The sequence below is a fragment of the Colletotrichum godetiae genome, assembly GCF_030913485.1.
Source record: "Colletotrichum godetiae strain CBS 193.32 chromosome Unknown BDP55scaffold_7, whole genome shotgun sequence".
NCBI lineage: Eukaryota > Fungi > Ascomycota > Sordariomycetes > Glomerellales > Glomerellaceae > Colletotrichum > Colletotrichum godetiae.
This window is the reverse complement of record NW_026851255.1, coordinates 430704-452846: the sequence shown is the minus strand read 5'-3', so window position 1 is coordinate 452846 and position 22143 is coordinate 430704. Positions and strand designations below refer to the sequence as shown.

Below are 22143 nucleotides of genomic sequence, written 5' to 3'. Positions count from 1 at the left end.
CTAGATGCCGTTATTGAGCCGGCGATTCTTGTAAGGATACTAGCGACGTGACCGGGCAAACAAGTGGCGGGGTTATTCAAGCCTTCCCAAGACATGTCTCGCATACCTGGATGATAGGCATCGTATAGGGCAATGATTGCCTGTTCCGCCCAGGTATGCCATGCCGGGCCCTCAGAGAGATTAGGCTTCTCCATCTTGGCGATGGGGTAAATCGCCCACTTTCTGTTGGGTTCCTTGAGGAAGTTCTTCATATACTCGTAGTGGTTGACTGAATATCTAGATGGCAACGTGGATTCGATTTTCTGTCGTTGACTTTCCACGTATTTCGATCCCTCCTTGCTCATCTTCCAATAGCAATGGGCTGTGAAATTGTACGGAAAAACTTCGTCCTCTCCGTGATAGACAGTGATATAAAGCATACATTTGGTGTCTAGGTCATCTCTCTCTTCAGCAGAGAGTTTATTGTACTCGGTAACCTTCGATTTGATGTCCTTGAGGCTGGGCATGCTGTCGCGAAACAAATCAAGAGTTCCCATATTCTCGAAGCCTAGGGTTACTCTCGACATTTCATGTTCTCGTAATAAAGGACTTTGTTCACTAACCTTGAACCATTTTCTTCGCAATGCTCGCAATTTCCCCCGGTTTCTTCAACATGTCAAGCTGTCGAAGACTAACCCCGGCAAGACCTAACGCATGGTTCTGAGATTCGCACGACTTGAAGAACGTGACGAGAAGGCGTTCAAACGGTTTCTCGATGGTTTTGTCGGCATTTAAAACAGGGGCCGACTTATCAAGTTCCTTGCAGGAACATGACGCCAAGCGAGGGCCTATCTCAAGGTACCTTTCGGGAACGATGAGACGATCCTTGAACTTTTGGGGGTTGCAATGAAGACCCCAGGCAAAGTCCTCGCGGCCGTAAACCTCGAACCACAGATAGCGGTCGTATATCTTTTCGGCAGGATCCCGAATGATTCCGTCAGTGCCCTGCGCCAGCTTGTCCCAGGGATAATCTTCGATGCCCCTAGTTTGCGGATCTTCGAATGGGATCCAGTCTTTGCTGATTCTGGCTCTGACAGTGGTATCAGGAAAAGACATCATGAAGCTTGCGGTAAGGCAGTATTTCTGAGTTAAGCGCGGAAGTGAGGCAACGTATAACCTTGTTTAGGTATATTTTTGAGAGGAGCGTATTGGCAATATCAAAAACGTTAGTAAGTGGAGGGTGAACACGTCTGCTAGAATTAAATCTGGACAGATTACATGTAATTAAATAGCTTGAGTATTCACTTCAGCTTGACTCCGTCAAAGTCTCGTGTGGGTTCGAACCTGCGTTTCTTCACCCCCCCCCCCCCTGCCTGTGAAGCTCTTTGTGCATGAACAGTGCCTTTCCAGCTCGATGACTTCGTCTCACGTAGGTCTATTCAGACTCCGTACTTCCCATCTTTATCAAATGAATGTGTGTCACATAAATATTTAACGTGGGCCACAACACTTGAAGTAACGGACGTCACGTTATGCTAGTTTACCGCCACCTTCAAATGTCCCTTTTGTGGGCAGGGGAACACTCGAAAGCCATCGCAATCCTGACTCCATGGCTTGTGTGGCCTCATTTTCTAATGACTGAGTTAAAGACCTCCTGTAAACCTGTCGTAGTTAAATGACCGATTTAGAGAGAAGGGTTTAATCTCACCTAGTGGACTGTATGCTTCTACGGTGAAGGCCGTAAATAGACATTTCAGGAGCTGGGGCGAACATCACTTGTCACATGTGTCAAACGTATGGAGTTCATCAAACAAGCACAGAAAATGCTAACATTCAACTGAAGGTACATGTACCTAACAACGGCCGTATCAACAAAAAGCTTCTGGTCAAATGATAGGTTTTTTTCCCAGCTGACCAGAAGCTTTGCCATATTTCTGACGAACTCAAATGTGATTGATGATGAATACAGTAGGCACTGTGTGCTTTCATGGATGAGCAATACTGGTGATGGAAATCCCAGACAAATCTGTTTACTGCATAATTGAAAGTAGCCGAAGGAAGCTGCGACCATGTGGCACGAAGAAACCCGTGTCACGGATCTTGTTATCCTTCAGAACGACACTGATCATAGGTATTGTTCAAAGATTACGTATGTCCATCGTCAAAACGAGTAGATGAGCAGAGTACAAGAACATTGTATCGACTGCAAGTGAAGTTGACAATATGGCAAGGTGTTACACCGATATGTCACTGAATGGGAGGAACCGTGTAACATGACCGGCAAAGACACTTCAGAAAAGGTGGGTGAATGCAAAGTACTGGCTCGTAGCCGTTTACCGACTCCGGAATCATGGAGATGCCATACCAGGTGGACAATGGGGTTGTTCATGATGCTCACCAGACACGGCCGGGGACTGTACGACATCTCCCGATCACCTCCTTGAAGTAATGTGACAGAACAGTTGCCGACTTCTACTTCAAAGACATAAGGAAGTATCACAAGGGTAAAGTATTGCCTATTGACAATATTGATGAGGTTTACACGCGAGCAAACCATCGTTGGTCCCTGATGCCTATTCAGACATCGCCGCTCATACCCATGGACAGCCCAAGGTAGGCAACGGTACGTCTTTACACCTCCAGAGCGGTTTTCAATAGTGGAACACATATTGTACAATCCCAGTCTAAACCACCGAACTAAAACGCCTCCAAGCCAGCCGGCTTCCCAAACCAAGTTCCCAACTCATCACCGTCTTCATCCCTGTTCCCCGACGCGAAGTAGTCTGTCATCCGCGCGGTATCGCCATCTTCTTCGACTGGCCAGTCCACCTTGGGGTTTCCCTTGGCATCGAGCATGTCCTTGGCCGTGCCCCAGCTGAACCGGCATTCAGGCCCCCATCCAAACACTGGGTGCATATTAGACCTCATCCATGACACACATCGTCCATCTGATGGGTATCCCGAACCCCAAGCCATGCCCTCCTCTCCCTCTGCCGCAGCGTCAGGGGCTCGCCCCTTGTAAAGAACCTCGAGTGCAACGTCACGAGTGACCTTTGCGCCTACAGATGCGGCCGATACACAAGGGTAGAGACTATCTGCCTTCTTCGCGACTGTAATCTTTGTTGCGGGAAAGAACCGCTGGAGCTTGGCTTGGTAGGCGGCGGGCTGACCGACAGTATCTACGTAAATCTCCTGAATGTTGACGCCCTGGGCAAAGACACCCTTGATCAAGTCGACGGTGGCGTCCATAGCCTGAGCGTTGAGGTTGTAGTTGGCCACTGGGCGCATCATGCCTGATGAGATATCGCGGGCGCTAAGAGCTGAGATGGCGAAGCCGCAAGTCTCGGCCAGGTCGGAGCCTGGCGTACATAGAGCCGTCATGAGTTGTGAGCGGACGGCTGGTGTGAGCACTTTGGAGTCGTCAAAGTGGTGGGTCTCACGGAGTAAGGGGTCCGAGAGAGGAATAGGTAGGTAGAAGACACCATACACCATAGGTCCCAAGACCGGCCCGCGGCCGGCCTCATCGACACCCAGGCAGACTGGAGTGCCGGGCGCTGCTAGTGAAACTGAATCGTCAGATGTGCTAGGTTTTGTTGCTGAGGTTGGCGGGAGAAGTGTTGAGGGAACTGGGGAGAAGTATGTGTATGAGTCGCCTGAGAGAATGGCCTCTTCGTTGATAGAAGGGGGAACAAAGGCACCCGGGACTGGAGTCTCGAGGGCAACGTCCTCGACCATTGGAGAGTCTTCCATTATGACTGGTGAGCTGGAGATGGGTTGAGAGTAAACTGGATTTGTCTTGGTTCTCAGTATCGAGTTATAAGGTAGAGGAGCAACGGCGTATAGGGGTATGTCGTCGTTTGGGTATCTTGTGAGAATCAATTGCAATCCGTCTATTTCCAAACTCCGAGCTGGAAAACCAAAATAGTTGAGACTGTCAAAATCAAAATTGATAGTTTACAAGTTGACTTGGACTTGGGGGGACTTGGGGGGACTGGGAATTCTTGTTGGCTAGCCCCTCGACGCGTCTAGATTAATGGGGACGCGTTCAGTAGTGGCGCCAAGTCCACACGTACAGGCCCCTGTTAACCCCCATTTGCAGCAGGTCCCCGGCCACTGAAAGTCCGTCGACATAGTTGTGCTCAGCGCGCGTCGCCAATTTACTTGTCGACCAAAAAGTTGCGCGCGGTCTACCTCCCAACACCACATCACCCCAAGATCAACACGGCCACGATTCGGTCCACGACGTCCCTTCATTCTCACCCAAGTCACTCGTGCTGAAGACCCCAGATCGGGATGCTCCATCTCGAATTTTAATCAAATTTCTCGAACCGGACCATTTGACAACTGCGCATTCCCAATGGCACCACCGCGACAGAGCAATGTCCGCCGTCGCGAGACGTCAACAGGCGACTTTCACGAGCTTGGTGTGAAAGGACGGTGCGTCGCGCACTTCCCGTCTCGAGCTGGCGCGGATCGCAAGCTCGAGCTTGCATATGGACTTGTTGGACTGACATCCCAACAGAAAGACTGGCATTGAATTGCCCGACACGGGCGTACGCGACGAACATGGCATGCAGCCCATCGATGGCCTCTTCTCCTCGCCAGAGAAGGAAAACGGATCCGCCAGCGACGGTGGAGAACAGGACATGGAGCTGGATTCGGGTAAGATCTACTAACATCGTGCAACGTCGCTCGATTTCTGACAAAGCTTCCGTATTAGAATCGGGTCCCGGGCCTTCCACCATTATGAAGAACCACCCTCGGCTCGTTCCCCGAGGAACCTCCCCGCGAAAGACGAACCTCGGATCACCTGCGATGCGTCACCCAAGCTTCGGCCCTTCCTCATCACCGACACGACTGTCACCCCAGCGGAGATCATCTTCGCCGATAGAAACCCAGCCAGCTCGTGGAGCTCCTGTATCACGCAAACTCGACTACGGCGCGCTGGAGAAGAACGGACCCGGGTTGAACGGTAAACGTCCCAACGGATTCAAGAGTGGACGCGCAGTCTCTTCCGAGGACGAGGAAGACGAGGAGGCCGTGTTACAGGCGCAAAACGGCACTGTCGAGAACGGGGACGAGGAGTCGATGCAAATGGTCAGCATGGATGACGGAGAAGTGCCAGAGCCCGAATCTGAGCCAGAATTACCGGAACCAGAGGAAATCTCAGAGGTCGAGGCCCCGAAGCAGCCAGTGAAGCGCAAAGGCCGTCCGGCCAAGGCGAAGCCAGCTGTCCAGGAAGAGGCAGAGGAACAGTCAAGCAATGATCCCGAACCAGAACCAGCACCAGTCAAGAGGAGAGGCAGGCCGGCAAAGGGCAAGGGCAAGACCCAATCAGACGAACCGGAGCCTGAAGCGGAAGAGGTCAGCGCACCCAAACGAAGACGTTCGCGTAACTCCGACGCAGACAAAGCCGAGCAAGAGGAGGAAGACGATCGCGCATCCAAACGACAGCGGAAAGAACCAAAGAAGGCGACGGGCGGAGCACGGGGACGCCCGAAAGCTGTGCCCCAGGAGGAGGAGGAGGGCGAATCATCGAAGCAGACGGCCAAGGCCGCCTCAAAAGCCAAAGCCGGGCCCAAGGGCAAGCCAGGACGCAAGCCGCAGGCCGCGACGGGCGAGGACTCGATCCTGGGCGTGGTGCAAAAGGGACCGCCCATGCCCAAGGCGCGCGGACTAGTCTCGCAGAAGCAGAAGCAGGACCCTCATTCCATCACCCACACGAGATCAGGACGCCAGTCCTACAGGCCGCTGGCGTTCTGGAAGAACGAGCACGTCACCTACGACGAAGACGAGGCTTTTGAAGACGGCAAGAAGGGCAACAGGTTCCTCCTGCCGAGCGTCAAGGAGGTCGTCCGCGTCGAGGAAGAGGAGCGGGAGGCGGCGCGGAAGGGCAAGTCGAGAGGCCGCAGACCTACCGCCAAGGCAGGCAGGCGGCGTCAGCAGGTCGAATCCGAAGATGAGGAGCCGGCGGAACCGTGGGAGCAGGACCCCGGCAGCGTCGACGGCGAGATTGTGGTTTGGCAGCCGGAGCACGAGTTCAACCCGCCCGCTATCAACGAGCAGGTCGAGATCGACGAGGAGCGCATCGCTGTCGCTGCGAGCGCCATCCAGACGAGGGACATTCGCGACGCAACGTTCCGTTTCGCAAAGACGCTGAGCTTGCCGTTCTTTGGCTCGGGCGTCGTCGATCTCCCGCCGGGCGCGGAGAAGCGGCCCAAGAACTCGCGCAAGATGCAAATGGTGTTTTTTGTGTTCCAGGGCAAGGTCCTGGTTACGGTGCATGAGTCGCAGTTCAGGATCAGCGCCGGTGGAATGTGGTTCGTGCCGAGAGGTGAGTCGCCTTCATTTATGGATGACTTGAGGATGAATGACTTACTGACCATGGCACAGGAAACTACTACAGTATTCATAATGACTATGAAAGTCCAGCTCGTATCTTCTTTGCGCAGGGGTGCGAGATGAGCGCAGGGAATGAGTTCTCTCAGGATACGACCATAGGCTGAAGTCGATATATGGATGGTTAGAGACGGCGGCTTTCAGCGCCCTCGTCTGTTGGATTTTCTTGTTGATTGTTTGGTTGTCGGCGGTGTGTTTTGCGAGATATCCCATTTCCTGCTCCCCGTAACCCCCCCAGAAAGGGAGCTTTGTAGCTCTATCGGATTCGGTCTTGAGTTTGTTGGAGGGAGGAGTTTCTTCTGAGTCCGGGAATGAGATCCCGCTAGATGGAAGAGCTGGCGATGAGAGTTGAGTCTCTCGATGTGTCGGGCTGCGTTGTGTTGTGAGATGAGCGAGTTGAGGACTATCATGAGGAGTAGCGGCTGTTTTTTATGTTTGGGGGTTATAATTGCATCAATATCCACGAAATCGCGTTCTTGATATTGCAGTCCATCTTCGTGATAACTTGCCATTGCAAAAAGTGCATTTTGGGAACGTACATGGTGAAAGCAAAAGCTGTGGACGCGCAACTTACTTCGTGCCATCACATTGCCTCAAATCCTCTCATGTGAAAGTCTTACTGAAGATTGACTACGTCTTACGAGCAAGTCCATGGTGACATAGTCTCACGGGTCACTCAATACATCATAACTCAAAAACGTATCTTATAGACATTATATCCTTTGCCTCCCTATTCATAAAACCCCATCTTCCCTCGCTCTATCGGGCGTCTGGAACGCAGCATCATTTTTTAGCTGTCACGGACTACCTTAACCTAAACACACAAAACCGCGCTCGCGCGCGAGAAAGACAAAGTCTAAATGTCATCAATATCATCCTCGGCGCTCTTCTTCTTGCCCCGGCTATCGAGCGTGTCCATGCTGATGGAGTCGCTATCACGAGCGGGCATGGCCAGCGCGTTTCGCGCCGTGTCCGAGTTCTCAATGAACTCGCGCAGCTTCGCCTTGCCAATCTCGACGCCCTGGTTGGCGGCCGCGTTGGCCATCTGGTACATGGGACCGAGCATGTTGAGCGTGTAGGCGACGTAGGTACCTCCGGCGAGTAAGATGAGGAAGACAAAGAGGAACGGGTTGCGCAGGACTGTTGTAAGTTAGCATATGATTCACACGTCAGAAAGCAGCAAGACCCACCAGCAACAATCTCATTCCATCCCAGAGCCACCAGGAGGGCGTAGAAGTACAGGGGTACCTGTGCGACACCGCCAATGGCACTGCGCTTAGCCTCGACGTAGACACCATCCGCAGTCTTCTTGAACCGGATAACGAGGTCTTGACGTTTGCTCTCGCTGAGAACAGTCATCTCCTCCTCGAGGCTCTTGCCATCCTCCTCATCGACACCACCAATCGGCGTCAAGTCCTCCTCATCGCTAGGCTCAACTCCACGGGGTTGGTTTCCGATCCAGGCAGGCAACTCGGGAGGCCCGTAGCTCTCCGAAAGCTTGAATTTCGACAACAAGGGGATGAGCGTCAGCGTCGACTCTCTGGCCTTGGTGTAGATGCCCTCAATGTCGTCGGTAGGTCTCCAGATTCTCGGCACGCCGGCCTCGTCATATCTGAACTTATCCTCAAAGTTTTCTCTCAGCTTCAACAAAATGTTGCCCTCCATGACCTCTTCCTCGATCTTCTCGCGCAGAGCAACCCAACTCTTGCGCCTGAGGCGCCAGAGGCCAACCTCAACCTCATCCTGGGTGGCTTCAAAGCTCTTGGCACGGTCGGTGAACCTGCCCTGTGCGTCTTTGACGATATCGACAAATACGGTCCAGATGCGGTCCCAGAGATCCTTCTCCGCAGGCTTCTCGCCAGTCTCGGGGGCACCGGACCCAGCTCTACCTGAGCCGAGCTTGTTGAATTCGAGGCCAATCGCATCGCCCAAACGGGACTTGACCCATCGCTCCACCCTCGTGGCCAACCGGCGCATCTCTTCCTTGCGCAGCTTACCGCTCACATCGTCCAGCTCTTTCTCAAACAGCACATACTGTGACTTGAAGTTTGACCAAGCAATGCCAGGGATGGCGAGGCTCTCAGCCTCAGTCTTGAAGAACTCGAGCGTCTTCTTCTTTTCTTCGGTAACAATCTCAGCAAACTCGTAAGCCGCGCCGGACTTCTGGCCAGCCTTGACAGCACCCGAAACGTGCTCACTAAACGAGGCAATGGCAGCCTTGTGAGCAGCAGACAGTTGCGCGTTATAGAGCGTCTTAAGGCGACCGTCGATTTTAGCTTCCAAGTCTTGGCGCTTGCGCGTGTAGACACCCTTGTGATATCTGCTGGCTTGAATCTCGAATGCCTTGAGACACTTCTCACGAGACTCACGTCCCGTCACACCCAGATCGGCCAGTACCGCGGGCTTGCCGGCTCTGGCAGACTCGGACTGCTTCTCCTCGAGCGGTACGACGGCATTATCGAATCCGATCAGGACCTCCCTCGAAATCTCGTCGCAACGGAATTGCGCAAGCAGCTCCTGCTGTGTCGGCAAATCCAGATCCTTGTTGTTGACAATCTGATCCCAAATGCCCTCGGCATAGAGCGAAAAACCGTCGGCGGGAATGCGTCGGTGGTACTCGGGGAGGAACACACCGCCATCGAACTCCTGAGTACTGGCCCCACTCGTGCGGTGCCCCGCAGTGAACCTCCTCCCCAGGTTCTGGATCTCGGTAGTGAACTTATCGGCCTGCAGGATCTTGTGGGGGAGGGCAGCAAAGGCGAAGTCGAAGTAGTCCTCAATGCGCGAGTTTTCGAGGCCCTGCGGCTTGGAGATGGAGGACCAGATCTTGGTCAGGTCCTGGACTAGGGTGTTGCGCAGGTTCGCAAGGGGCGTCGTGCCAAGGTGGTCTCGGATAACGAAGAAGAGTAGCGATCTCAAGCTCGATCTGTGGGGGGTGTTAAACAGCGGCGGGGGGTCTGCCAATGCGAAGGCGACTTACTGCTTGTCCTTGAGGAAGAGCTGCAGGTTGACCTCGAAAACGGTCTTGAGCAGACCCATGTTGGCACCATTGTACAGACCGACCTGTGTCTCCCAGAGGTTGACGATCAGGACCTCACTGGTTGCCAGGGCGAAAAGGGCGCTCTTCCTCTCGAAATCCTGGTCCTCGCCACGCTCACGACCATCAGTTCCCTCAACATCCATAACGATGATGTTCTCGGCCATGCCGGCTTCCTTCTTGTTCTTTGACATCCATATTCCCTTGGTGGTCTGCTGGCGCATCGTCTCGGACATGACGGAGAAGTCGGTACCAAAGAGGTTGTTTAACAGCGTCGACTTGCCGGTGGATTGGGAGCCGAAGACGGAGATGAGGTGGTAGTTGAACCCCGCCTCGGCGACGCGCACTTTTTGCAAGTATGTTGCGACATGGGAGCTGTAAAGGAGAGAGGGGTTAGTCAGTTAGCCTTTGGCCATTGTCGGTTCCTGTTGGCGGGGGAAGGTATATCGTACTTGAAGTCCTTCTGATCGTCAATGACCTGGATGCCATGCTCATAGTTCTGGGCATCCGGCTCTTCGCCGACAGCAGCAAAGTGGCCGTTCATGGTTGCAGCGACGGGTGAAGCAAATAATGTGGAGGGGCAAGTCTCGTATGTTTATTTGGTCATTGTCGTTTTTCCAGAGAAAGGTAAGAAGGAGAGGAAGAAAAGGAATGGGAAAGCAAGCCAAACGTAGGTAGTTCGGAGTGCAATGTAGCAACAGGGGCGAAAGTGCAGTGAGTGCTAAGGTAATGGGAGTTGGCAGCTGGGAAAGGAAGTGACCACATCGACCCTTGTGATCAAATTCCCCTGTCATGGGCCGTTAATCTTGCCTTTCCCACCTGCCCCCCGTGGCTTTGCTGTGTGCCCAGAGTGCAATTGCGCCGGATGAATGGTTGGTCCGTGCTGCTGCTTCCCCCCCCAACTTCCCAACGTGTGGCCAGAACAGGCTCGGTCTCAGGGCAACCCCTGGCATGTGAATCCTCCACTGGCACCTCTCCAGAATCCCGTCAAAAAAGAAAAAAAAAACATCAGACGGCGTGACCACGACCATGTGAGGTATCTCCGTTGAATAGCGGACTAGTTATGATGAATGATAACTAGAAATCAAATTGGGAACTCTGTCACGAGGTTTTAGAATTACAATGAGGCGGCCGTATCCATCCAGCGCTCCCGTCCCTGAAACTAAGAGCTGTCAGTCATTTCGGTTGGCCGCTAATACAAAGTTCATGGTTCCCACCGGCGCGGGCCGGCTTTAAATGTGGAATTCCTCCCAGCTCAAACCAATCTTCCCAACGCCATGGTACTACTCGGTAAAGTTCAATTGATTCAGCCATACTTTGAAATCAACTTCTTCATGATGCCCATTGCGCCTCCGCGGTACCCTCCACCAAATATTGCATAGTGGTTGAGGTGGTGATATCTGCGGCACCTCCATGTCAGCGGGGCAAATCACCATGGCAACCCCCAAGCAAGTGGGCGAAAGCGAGCAAATGGACTTACAACTCGTAGAGTGCAACTCGGTCATCCCATTCCTCTAACGGTTCCGCCTTTGGCACAAGCTTGTTATACTCGTTCCAAAAACCGCTTCCGAAGCCACCAAACATCTTCATGATGCCCAGCTCATACTCAGCATGCCCATACACGGCCGATGAATCGTAGACAACCTCCTCCGCGCCGCCCTGACCGGCAATCTGGCCCCGGCCGTGGTTCCCGCTCCATAGATCCCCGTGGATCACCACCGGCTTGATCCCCTTAACGCGGTCATCGCCAATCAACCGCGGAACGACCCGGCTCGCAACGGCCTCCACAGCCTCAGACAACTCCCCATCCGCACCGTTATTCCTGATCCCCGCGCGCAAGACGCCGCGCAGCCTATTCTCGGCATAAAACTCGGCCCACGTCTCCTTCCACGCGTTCTCCTGCGGCGTAGAGCCGCAGCAAGTGCTCACGGGAAAGCCGTACATGGGCCTATCAAACCCCTCTGGGACAGGCGCCGGGGTTGTGTGCATCTTGGCGAGCTTCGCGGCTAGTGACAGGCCGGAGCCGCCAGAGGCCGAGGATCCCAGGTCCAAGAAATCTGTGACTAGAAAGTATTTGCCCGGTGACGACTGGTACCGCCCGTGGGCGTGCGACTTTGGGCAGAAATTCGGCACGGCGTTGTGGATTGCGTTTAGCGATTCATGTTCGCCTGTGGAAGTGTCAATGCTTATGCTTCAAGGTAGCTTGGATGCTAAGTCGAAGTCCAGATGTGTTTCTTCATCAGACCTTCTCTCATTCCAGTCAGGCTTCACTGACCTCTGAACATGACTTCGGCATCTTTCCCAGAGCCTGTCTTGACGAAGAAGTTGGTGGGCTGACCATCGATGACGGTCGCGAGTTTGAAAGATGATGCAAAGCCGGAGCCGCCATGGGACGCGATTTTGGTTTGTTCAGGATCAAGTTGGAGGGCATCGAGGATGGCTGGATCTACATTTGGTGTCATATTAGATATAGAACATTGGTCTGGTAAAGTCTAGGTAGGCAGGAGGATGGTTTGTGCGATTCGTAAGTAAGCTCTCAAGCTCAATTACATGCCACCAGCTCAGACCGTCAGGTGAGCTCTGAGTGACGTAGAAGCAACGGCCTCCACTCTGTGACTTGCTTGACCCGCCTCAGCATCTCACCATGCGTTTTAGCCCCACAACGTCCCACTCTGTCTGTCATTTACAGCCACCGTGTTTTCTTGCCCAACTTGTATGCTGTTGTTCACCCCTTTGCCACAACCAACAACCACTTGGATCGATAGCTCAGTGGTAGAGCGAGAGATTGCAGTTAAACGCAGTTTATCTCTAGGCCCCGCGTTCGAATCGCGGTCGGTCCTTGTTCTTTTGTCGACTTCGCTATCGGTGTCGTGCTCGTCACCCATAAAGAGTGTATACTTTTGCTGTGTTGATTACCTTTGTTGGAAATGGCCCTTTGGCTGCTGTTGTCACTGTTTAGAGCTATTGCGTGCTCTTTTCAAAGTTTGGTGCTCCAAAATTGCCTGATTCGGCCCCGGGTGCAATGGTGGGGTCATGGTCCCGACCGACAAGAATAACGGGGCCGTGATGGGGCCGTTGATGCTCCGTTCATAAGGTAGGTTTGAGGTGATTCTTTGAGGTGAGTGGTAAAGTAAAACGAAGACTGCCAAACGTTTAGGTGATTTAATACAGGAATAATGTTTTATGCTGGAGCATCCAGGGTCAGTCAGTGTCTGATATGTTGTTTATTAGCCTGCAAAATGAAATTAACAGTTTTCTCCAGTGCCTTCGTGTCAAAAAGTAACGCCCTCCGCAATGTACCAACACCAAAGCACCCTCCTCTATCTCGTGGTCTCTATCGTCTTGACACAACATCCAAGTCACCGCTTCCCGAGAGACCACCGGACCAACTAAGGTAACCTCGTTTGGCCGATTTTCCGTCCCGCCTGACTGGCTGACAAGCGGGAGCCAAAAAACCCCCGGCATACCATACCTGGCCAGGCCTGTCATTACCCCAACTCCCCCAAGCTAGAAACCGAGATAACTAGCACGCCAACCACGCCAGCCACCAGCGGCACGGCACCACACCAAAGGGCCAAGACACACAAGAGCATGTTTCTTTTTACCCCATCCTATCACTTCCCCAGGATTGAGATCTCACCAGCCCAACGGGACCAGTCCACTACCCCCGCTAACACAAGCTAGGGGGTGGACGCCCGCCGGCGATGCTCCCAGTTCGTCCAACGACTGCGACCCAAGGACCCCTTATCTGGCATCTCAAACCCTAAATCTGGTGCTCTGGACCGTCGCTTGACGCTTTGTGCAGCAGCGCAGGCATGCGCCCAGGGAACAAACGACCTTTCTTGACGATAGTAAGCCTCTTGGCGTCCGGGGCAGGATTGAGGGGTTTCCAATCCAACCTGTCTGGATGAAGGGAGGCCCCGGCCTTTGCTTGAACGACAAGTACTTCGTAGAGAGAGACTGTCGGAAAGAATGGTCCAGACTTCCCCAACGCCAAGATGCCACTTCCCGGGGTAAATGTGGCCCAGATGTAGTCAGCTTTGCCCACGTCGTTGTCATTCGCATTTCCCACCTATCCCCCTCCCCTCCCTCTCCATCCTCCTTGCTCTGACTCTTAGACGATTTCTTTTCCCAGAGCGAGGCGGTGAATGTCGGTGACAGAGGCGCGGTCTGAGCTGGCGTTGCTATCTTGGGAATAGACGCTGAGGTTTGTTGTCGAGGAAGTCTCTTCACGGCGGAGCGGCGTCAGGTCTGATTCTGTCTCTCGTCGCAGGGCCGCCGTTCGTGTCTCTTTTGTCATTACTTGGCTCGGGATGGACGTGTAGCTCGGCGCCGTGGTCTGCGGGACGGTCGTCTTCCAGTGCTCGCCGTTGCCGTTCCAGCAGGCGGAGCATGGGCACTGGGGAGTTCGGTTGATGGCTGGCGGCGGGGTACAGTGGCGCTTCCACCAGCTGAGAGGCTTTTGTTCGGTAGACATTGTGATGTTTGTGTTTGTTGCAGCTCTTGTGAGATGAAGTAGAAGGAAGGGATCAAAGGACCAGGGAACCAAGTCCAGAGGGTCTATGTGTATGCTTGTGTGTATTGGGGTATAGGTAGAGATCGACTGGACTTGGTAAAAGGTCAAACGGTGACCCCTTGATAAGAAAGCGGAAAGGCTCTGGACACGAAGGCGAGGAAAGGAGAACTGGAGATGGAGACAAGAAAACCGGGACGGGGAAGGGAGACTTCTCGGGAAAGGGTGGCCCCAGTGAGATTATATACCCACGATGAATGACCTCCGAGACCACGGCCGGCCGAGCCCAGGTCAAAGACGGTCTTGTGGGACCCCTGGATGTATTACCCATGACCTGCCTGCATGTGAAGCTGAGTGGACGGCTTGCGCACTTGCAAAAGCTCGACGCCCCGGCTGAGGTGTACGAAGAACAATCTCGACTGGGCGCTTGCCTAGGTAGCTAGCCCCGGGCTGGCTGCCGCCGCCGGCGCACCTCCAAAGTGCGATGCCATGTGCGTCTCACCTCCTTGGTGACACCTTCAGAAAGACTGCAGGTGTAGCCTCCAAGGCTCACTCGAGTCCAGGAAAGACTAGCAAAACCTCGAAGCAAATGGCGTTAGGAAAAGCTTTGAGGAAAGGAAGGAAAAAATGGTCTAGGTACAAGTTAGTCGCGAGATTTGGAGGTTTGAAGGAGGGTACGTACTGGTTGGGTTAGTCACATTCGCGGCTTCGCCAATCGCCTCCCACGTCCTCCTCACCTCACCTTGAAGTTGGCTCGGGACTGGTTCGGAGAGTCTTCGCAATGTTAGAGCCCGCTTTTCCTTGTTGTTCCTACGGCCAACATACGATGTGGAGCCTTTTCCATCATGGAACCAACAGTTTTTTTTCTGTCTTTCTATCACCGGGCATGCGATAAGACCTGAATGATGTCCTAGATGAAACTGTTTCGCGGGCTTCGTCGTTGCGAGGTTGTGGTAGCGGCTGCGACGTTGTCGACGTTTTTCGCGACTGCGACTGCGACTTGTGTAAGGCGCCGATCGTCCGGGCGATCGACAAACGGAAGCTAGCGGACACATTCAGCCTGGTGTCTCTGCTCGGAAACCGAAAGTAAGAGAAGAATCTGTAGTCTCCCGTGGAAGGTTTTGAAGGTGTCTTCGTGAAGGAGAAAACCCGGGAATAAGTGGCGAGAAGAATTGACGGTTATCTCCATTAACCGCAACACCAAAGTCCAGACCCCGTCAAAGAGACCCAAACATCATCCCGAAGAAAAGCAAAATTTCGCGTCATCGACCCTGGTCAGTGGTAATAGATATGGGCAAGGTTCGGGAAGTGTCCGCCGGGAGGAGCTTTTTCGCTAGCATGCAAGCTAAGAAAATTCAAGAAACGGGAGAGATGCCATGGGAACGCTTATTCCCGTAGCAAGGGTCATGTAAGGTCAACAACGGTCACGGCGACTGGGATCTCAAAGAGGAATTTAAGAGAGTTAACCGCGGGCCGGGAAACGACATGCCTGTTGAGCCTCACGGTGGATCCTTCCCTTCCGTTTGACGGTTGGTGTGGACGCCCCTTCATCCGAGAATCGCAATAGCCGAAGGGGATCCATTCTGTGCCGACAGATGCTGTGGCTGGAGGGATCTCGGAGATGGGTCCTGGGATTGCGGAGTGAAATGGCCTGATCACTACGTCCGGCGTCGCATTGGAGCCAATTTGATGATATAGGTTATTCCGCGCCGGTCCTTTTGATTGATGATGTCTTTCATCTTCTGTTCTTCTTTTCTGCTCATTCCTTTGAAGAGATGAAAGGTGAAGGAGTTACTCAGTGGCTTCAAAGCAATAAGTGTTGCTGAGACGAAATGACGGTCATATCAGATCAAAGACAGGGGTCTTCCCGAATCCGCAACTAGGCTTGCTTGAACAGCTCCTACATCGCTTCTTTCATCCTATTCCCTAACATGCAGCAAAGTCGTTGGGTATGATTCTGGCTCCTTGAGGCTCTCGCCTCTTCTAGTTGGAGCAACAAGATTACACCTTGAAGAGTGAGCCTTTGCTAGCACCTGCCTGAGGACCTATGCTGAACCAAGAGCAGCCTAGAGTTGTTGAAGCTTCTACCAGTCACAGTTGCTGTCATACCTGGCTGCCCAGAAATTCTTCGTCTCAGAAGCTGGGTTCCTAAAAGTTCTGCCTTGTCCTACGCTATTGAGCCGTCTCAGCTTAAGATGGATTGACCTCCACATCACAGCCGATCATTAAGCCGGCTGAACAACCTGAATCCCGATGGCCAATTCAACCGAAAACCCATGCTGGAAAGGACGAAGCTCGACTCAGATGGATGTGTACCGGCGGCCTTCGCATTGCCCGGTATGGAGGAATCGGAGCCACGCCGGTACGCGAATCTCTACCGACGGTTCTTCAGAAACGCTACCACAGAATCCCTTCTGCCGGCTAATTAATTTCGAGAACGACGCGGCCGACGTGCAGTGTGTCGGAGAATACCAGTCATATCAGCTCTCCTGCTACGTCCAGGCCTCGGCAATGACACCCCCGGATAACGACGACAAGAGTGCGTCAACCGCGGCTTCCCATCAGGAAGGTAAATCGCCCTCACACCTTTGGCTGCGCAGAACATTGCAGCCCGCCAGCAGCCTCCTTTCCAGTGCTAAGGGGACTCTTCGAACTGTGGCAACGACTACCGCGAGGATCCTGGACGAGGCTCGTGTAGATATCAGCACATGGTGGTTGGCTAGCCGAAGAGTTCGGCTGTGGTTGGGACGACTGATGATTGCCTTGGTCACTATCTCGACGAGCAAACTCCTGGCTTTTCACGTTTTGGGGCGAAACCGGCCCGTTTACGTGCTGGTCCACGTATGCCAATCCTGGTCAGTCGTGGCCAGTTCTGTATCAGAGCCGTTAGCTCGCATCGAAAGTGGCCATATCTAAGGCTCTCCGCTTGACCTTCAGCATGGCATAATAGTCCTACGTCCACCGAATGAGCGGTCACGCAAATGGTGGAGTGAATGGAATACAAGCGGTGAAATGCCGTCGAAAAGAGCTCTGGAGCCCTGGCAAAGCTATACGGAGGCTAGCTTTGCAAGCTGCAGCCTGTGACAACTTCAACAATGATCGCTGACTTCGTGGCAGGTGAGAACACTGCGATCGAGCGAGCCTCAACATCCTCAATTCGACCTCTTGATTTCGAAAATGCATATGATATCGTCAAGAAAGTGTCGTTACCGAATGAGACGCGGCGATTGAATAGGTACGGTTCATCTCGGTCGCTACTATGCCGTAAAAATGATTATGGGCAATGGAGCTCAAGAAAGGGCAGGTTGGAGTTGAGCTGAGTGAGACAAGATCTGGTTTGGTGTATCTGTGAGTTTTTCACGAAATACTAGTACAAATGGACATGCTGTCTCTGGAGTCGCATAGCAGCGTGCACAAAGCTGGATCCCAGCAATGTCTGAAGTTGAGGTGAAGAAATGACGCCACATGATGAGCCTGCAGATGCAGCTTCCTGCAGCAGTGCAAACACGTGGTTGGCGTTGTGTCTTGACAGGTGCACGGGTTCGGAGCTCGGGCCACTTTCAGCCGCTTTACCGGATGGTCCCCGAGTCCGACCTTGACCTCGAGACGGAGCTATCCCGTGCTTCGGCTAACGATGGAATAATGGTAGTGAGTATTGTGAATAATTCAGATGAACATAAGAATATGAGCTGACACATCAATATACAGCAGGTCATGATGAGCAATTTGTCAAGAGTCAGATATGTAGGACAATAAAAGACATAAGGGCGGTTTTGGCGGAGGAAGCAAGCTCCGTTAGAGGCTAAAAGCGGCGGTGGAACCCTGTAGCTCGGCTGAAGCTTTGTTCCGAGCGAAAACCAACCAGAGGACCGGGAATTCCCGCGGCCCAGAAACCTCTGGTTTTCCCGTTTGAGATTGCTTGGAGATAGCGCTTTCCTGCAAAACCAATTGCATCACAGCACACTCGAAGGACTCCTCGTCAGTCCTCCTCCTTTTTCCTTCTCACGACTACGCGCCTCTTCATCCCACCCGTCGGGATCTTCTAGTCAGTCATTTAATTGACAGGCGCGCTTTACGTTTTTTCCCTCTTCCTCCGATCTTCGAAAATCCACCCCCGTCCTTCGCGACACGAACACATAAACCCCCTTCACAATCATGTTCAAGCTCGGACGCAGCCGGTTGGCTTCTGCCATCCAAACTTCCTCGAAGGTCGCCGCTCCCAGATACCCGGGTCTTGCCCAGCAACAAAGGAGAAACCTCAGCATTCACGAGTACCTCTCCGCCGACCTTCTGCGCCAGGTAAACACCCACCAGAGAATCCACGATACATGGGAGCCCCACTCCTTTTCGAGGGGGCCAGTTTTTCAGGAACTTCTCAGCCAGCTCAGCGCGATAAATGAACCAGACAATAGCTAACGTACGGGTCGCTTGTTTGTTTTAGTATGGAGTCGGTGTCCCCAAGGGATCCAACGCGAAGACCGCCGCCGAGGCCAAGGCCATCGCAAAGGAGATTGGTGGTGAGGACATGGTCATCAAGGCCCAGGTCCTCGCCGGTGGACGTGGAAAGGGCACCTTCGACAACGGCCTCAAGGGCGGTGTTCGCGTCATCTACTCCCCCACCGAGGCCGAGATGTTCGCCGAGCAGATGATTGGCCACAAGCTCATCACCAAGCAGACCGGCGCTGGCGGCAAGCTCTGCAGCTCCGTCTACATTTGCGAGCGCAAGTTCGCCCGCCGCGAGTTCTACCTCGCCATCCTGATGGACCGCGCCTCCCAGGCCCCCGTCATCGTCTCCTCCTCCCAGGGCGGCATGGACATTGAGACCGTTGCCAAGGAGAACCCCGAGGCCATCATCACCACCAACATCGACATCAACAAGGGTGTTACCGACGAGATTGCCCGCGACATCGCCGTCAAGCTCGGCTTCAGCGAGCAGTGCATCGAGGACGCCAAGGATACCATCCAGAAGCTCTACAAGATCTTCCTTGAGAAGGACGCCACCCAGATCGAGATCAACCCCCTCTCCGAGACCTCTGACCACAAGGTTCTCTGCATGGACGCCAAGTTCGGCTTCGACGACAACGCCGACTACCGCCAGAAGGAGGTCTTCGCCCTGCGCGACACCACTCAGGAGGATGCCGACGAGGTCCGCGCCGCCGAGTCCGGCCTCAACTTCATCAAGCTTGACGGTGACATTGGCTGCCTCGTCAACGGTGCCGGTCTGGCCATGGCCACCATGGACATCATCAAGCTCAACAAGGGTACCCCCGCCAACTTCCTCGACGTCGGTGGTGGTGCCACCCCCGCCGCCATCAAGGAGGCCTTTGAGCTCATCACGAGCGACCCCAAGGTCTCTGCCATCTTTGTCAACATCTTTGGTGGTATCGTCCGCTGCGATCTCATCGCCAAGGGTCTCATCAACGCCTCCAAGGAGCTTAACCTCAAGATTCCCATCATTGCCCGTCTCCAGGGTACCAACGTTGAGGCTGCCCACGACATCATCAACAACTCTGGCATGAAGATCTTCTCCATCGACGACCTCCAGACCGCTGCCGAGAAGGCTGTGCAACTGTCCAAGGTTGTCAAGATGGGTAAGTCATGAAATCCTACACTCTCATTCTTTTGAGCTTATGCTAACTATAATACTTACAGCCCGTGACATTGATGTCGGCGTCGAGTTCTCCTTGGGTATCTAAAGCTCTAGCGTTGTGTTTTAGACTGGCCTCGCCCTGTACATTAATTAACATAGCCCTAGGTTGAAGGAGCTAGCACTGGGAGCCGAAATATCAAACTTGTGTTCAAATGTCACTTGCAAGTTTCCCACAAGCGCCGTCACCACAATGGCCGCACTGTTGTGATTGTGAAATATCCCAAGCCTCACCTGTTTTCCCACATGTTCTATCTATCCCACTCTCCTGCATGGAATGAGCATGTCCAGACGGTTACATATGCACAATTTGCTAAGCAGGAAAAAAAAAAGCCCCCACTCCCACGTCTGCAGGCGAAGCGTGTCATGTAACCACATCATCCACATCAAACGTTCCCACTTCCCAACTTCGCTTCTCTGCCTTTCGCTTATGTGTCCCCTTGCTGCATTTGCAAGTCTCCATGAGATGATGGAAACGCCATTCTCCCAGCAACGAGATGACTAAGCGATCATCCGCTTAATCTTGGATCGATAGCTCAGTGGTAGAGCGAGAGATTGCAGCTTCCCGCAGCAACCTATCTCTAGGCCCCGCGTTCGAATCGCGGTCGGTCCTTGAACCATTATCATTCCTCATCCAGGAACGATTCCTTTTACTTTTTAGTAATAGTTTGATTAGTATTCCAACAGTTTGGACGATATTGGCCAAGTGTGAGTGCATGTGTGTAGTGTGGTAAGTAGCATAGGAACATTTCAAAGAATGGTCCTTTGCTCAACTCTATACTCATCTATAGCTGGTTCTGACATGATTATGCTCTCGCAGAACTGTAAAATTTGAGCTTGTTTCGAGGTTCATTGTCTTATCCATTAGCTACACATTCACAGTGAACCTTGAAGCAACGCTGTAAAAATGGATGCATATGGTGAAAGAGGACTGTTCTGTTTGCCCTCCAATCTCACAACGGCTATGACATGACCAATGCGAGTTTTTGGTATGAGACTCCAACGTCAAATATGAACTCACTCAGAATTACATGAACTCCGGTAAAAGACCACTGGCAAGGTCAACAAACATAAACCATTGCTCACCTCCCTCCTAAGACTTAATCATAGACCCCAAAAACAAGCCCAGAGCAGTCAACGCCAACGCAAGTGGCGTAGTCGCATTCTGAATATCCCCCGAAATAACCCCAAATACAAAAAGCAAAACGCAAAAAACGGCGAGAGACACAGCAGGATATACACCGACGTCATCAGCGCAGACCTCCGCTCCCGGACATACAGGCCCCAAAGGTCCTCTTTGCGATTACTCCGCTCGTCGAGGTAGTGGTACCGCTGCGGTATACACCCAACCGTGTCGTCGCTCAGCGCCTCGACGATATCGTAGGACGGCAGACCAAGCGATGACCAGATGACGGCCTCGGTCTTTGCCGTGTAGTGGAAGACGTGGCTGAATTCTTCGGGGGAGACGGGGGGTTCGCGGAGGGCGGGTCGCGGGTTGTAGTAGTAGTCCTTTTGGGATGTGTTCGGGACTTCAAGGCCGCGGTGGGCGAAGCCGTTGCGGCAGAACTTTTCAAACTGGTGAGAGCTCAGTATCGCTCTTCAGACTCGCAGGATGATGTGCTTCCCGTCTTGAAGGAAGAGGATGGGAGGAATTGTGCGTGGCATTTGCCTCGTTTGAGGACTGAAAAAGGGGGGGGGGGGGGGGGGGGGTCACTTACACGCACAAAATCGCAATGAGAGAAGTTATAAGGCGAGAGCCACCACCTCCAGAAGCCTTTGAGCTCGCGATATGCCTTTCGCAACTCTTGGCCAAAATCTGTGGTGTCTAGATAAAGCGAAGGTAGTTGCCTGAGCCGATGCCGGCCCGTCGTTGAGAGCAAGAAGATGTATCTCGGCCGGGGATAGTCGCGCTTCTGGCCGGTTTGAGTCTCCTGGCCAGGCGATGAAGTTGAGTCGGGCAACTTTGATGATTCGTTGGCGCTGAGAGTCTTGATTGATCTCGTTCCCAACGACGACGTCTCATCTGCCTTCGCCGAGGTTGGTAGAGCGTCTGATGTCGGGTTGTTTGCTGAGGCTGTATGATTCCGGCTTCCGAGAGGATATTTTCGCAGCAACATTGCAATTTTACCTGCAAATGAAGCTGGTACGGCTTGCCATCTTAATATGTCGCACCTCTGAATATGTGACGTTAGCAAGATGAGTCTCTGTAAGTGACCGACACATCGAACTCACACAGCGCCATCCAAGTCGCGCCTCAGTGGAGCTCAGAACATGCTTGGGAGACGGAAAGGGCCACCAATCCCAATCCTCCTTTGTCAAAGTCTCCACCCAAGTTTGGAAGTTATCGAGTCTCTTGGGCATGGTTTGATATCCAGCATAACGCCTTCAGGACATGACTCTTCCAGCTCCGTCAGGATGACTTGCATCCTTTCCTTCATGTCGATCCAATACTGGTCATCGAAAGTGTTCTTGCCTTCAAGGACTTTTGCAACGAGCTTCTGGGCCTGGGTAAGGAAAGAAGGGTTGGCGAAATCGGACAGCCTTCTCGTCATGTTTTCGAATGCCCCG

At 53.1% G+C, this 22143-nt stretch overlaps 9 protein-coding genes and 2 non-coding genes across 11 annotated transcripts; 5 read left to right on the top strand and 6 right to left on the bottom strand.

The window, feature by feature from the left end:
- Nucleotides 1–461: 461 nt before the first annotated feature.
- BDP55DRAFT_651657 (uncharacterized protein) lies at nt 462–1277 on the bottom strand. Its single transcript, XM_060574071.1, has one exon. It carries the CDS (start codon nt 1096–1098, stop codon nt 598–600), a length of 501 nt encoding a protein of 166 aa, XP_060433499.1. The 5' UTR covers nt 1099–1277; the 3' UTR covers nt 462–597.
- A 1167-nt stretch (nt 1278–2444) lies between these two features.
- BDP55DRAFT_651656 (ribonuclease HII) lies at nt 2445–3956 on the bottom strand. Its single transcript, XM_060574070.1, has one exon. The coding sequence runs from the start codon at nt 3727–3729 to the stop codon at nt 2677–2679; it is 1053 nt and encodes a 350-aa protein (XP_060433498.1). The 5' UTR covers nt 3730–3956; the 3' UTR covers nt 2445–2676.
- Nucleotides 3957–4111: 155 nt separating this feature from the next.
- Nucleotides 4112–6857, top strand: BDP55DRAFT_575693 (Mif2/CENP-C like-domain-containing protein). The gene is made up of 4 exons (XM_060570777.1): nt 4112–4416; nt 4502–4641; nt 4700–6313; nt 6373–6857. Exons 1-4 carry the CDS (start codon nt 4337–4339, stop codon nt 6483–6485), a joined length of 1947 nt encoding a protein of 648 aa, XP_060433497.1. The 5' UTR covers nt 4112–4336; the 3' UTR covers nt 6486–6857.
- Nucleotides 6858–6867: 10 nt separating this feature from the next.
- BDP55DRAFT_651654 (RHD3/Sey1) lies at nt 6868–10233 on the bottom strand. Its single transcript, XM_060574069.1, has 4 exons — nt 9868–10233; nt 9359–9790; nt 7569–9304; nt 6868–7518 (listed from the first exon to the last, which is right to left on the bottom strand). The coding sequence occupies exons 1-4, from the start codon at nt 9957–9959 to the stop codon at nt 7235–7237; spliced, it is 2544 nt and encodes an 847-aa protein (XP_060433496.1). The 5' UTR covers nt 9960–10233; the 3' UTR covers nt 6868–7234.
- Nucleotides 10234–10235: 2 nt separating this feature from the next.
- Nucleotides 10236–12012, bottom strand: BDP55DRAFT_651652 (fructosamine kinase). The gene is made up of 3 exons (XM_060574068.1): nt 11691–12012; nt 10896–11583; nt 10236–10815 (listed from the first exon to the last, which is right to left on the bottom strand). Exons 1-3 carry the CDS (start codon nt 11875–11877, stop codon nt 10722–10724), a joined length of 969 nt encoding a protein of 322 aa, XP_060433495.1. The 5' UTR covers nt 11878–12012; the 3' UTR covers nt 10236–10721.
- A 158-nt stretch (nt 12013–12170) lies between these two features.
- On the top strand, nt 12171–12255 carry BDP55DRAFT_t83. The gene has a single exon. It is a non-coding gene; the product is annotated as a tRNA-Cys (tRNA).
- A 1274-nt stretch (nt 12256–13529) lies between these two features.
- Nucleotides 13530–13892, bottom strand: BDP55DRAFT_725220 (uncharacterized protein; the record flags this gene model as incomplete). The annotated part of the gene is made up of 1 exon (XM_060578986.1): nt 13530–13892. One exon carries the CDS (start codon nt 13890–13892, stop codon nt 13530–13532), a length of 363 nt encoding a protein of 120 aa, XP_060433494.1.
- Nucleotides 13893–16181: 2289 nt separating this feature from the next.
- On the top strand, nt 16182–16844 carry BDP55DRAFT_628346 (uncharacterized protein; the record flags this gene model as incomplete). Its single annotated transcript, XM_060571889.1, has 1 exon — nt 16182–16844. The coding sequence occupies one exon, from the start codon at nt 16182–16184 to the stop codon at nt 16842–16844; it is 663 nt and encodes a 220-aa protein (XP_060433493.1).
- A 1239-nt stretch (nt 16845–18083) lies between these two features.
- Nucleotides 18084–19624, top strand: BDP55DRAFT_628345 (succinate-CoA ligase; the record flags this gene model as incomplete). Its single annotated transcript, XM_060571888.1, has 3 exons — nt 18084–18227; nt 18370–19519; nt 19581–19624. The coding sequence occupies 3 exons, from the start codon at nt 18084–18086 to the stop codon at nt 19622–19624; spliced, it is 1338 nt and encodes a 445-aa protein (XP_060433492.1).
- Nucleotides 19625–20100: 476 nt separating this feature from the next.
- BDP55DRAFT_t84 lies at nt 20101–20188 on the top strand. The gene has a single exon. It is a non-coding gene; the product is annotated as a tRNA-Cys (tRNA).
- Nucleotides 20189–20501: 313 nt separating this feature from the next.
- Nucleotides 20502–22059, bottom strand: BDP55DRAFT_379378 (uncharacterized protein). Its single transcript, XM_060567145.1, has 3 exons — nt 21808–22059; nt 21294–21749; nt 20502–21150 (listed from the first exon to the last, which is right to left on the bottom strand). Exons 1-3 carry the CDS (start codon nt 21934–21936, stop codon nt 20710–20712), a joined length of 1026 nt encoding a protein of 341 aa, XP_060433491.1. The 5' UTR covers nt 21937–22059; the 3' UTR covers nt 20502–20709.
- Nucleotides 22060–22143: the final 84 nt, after the last annotated feature.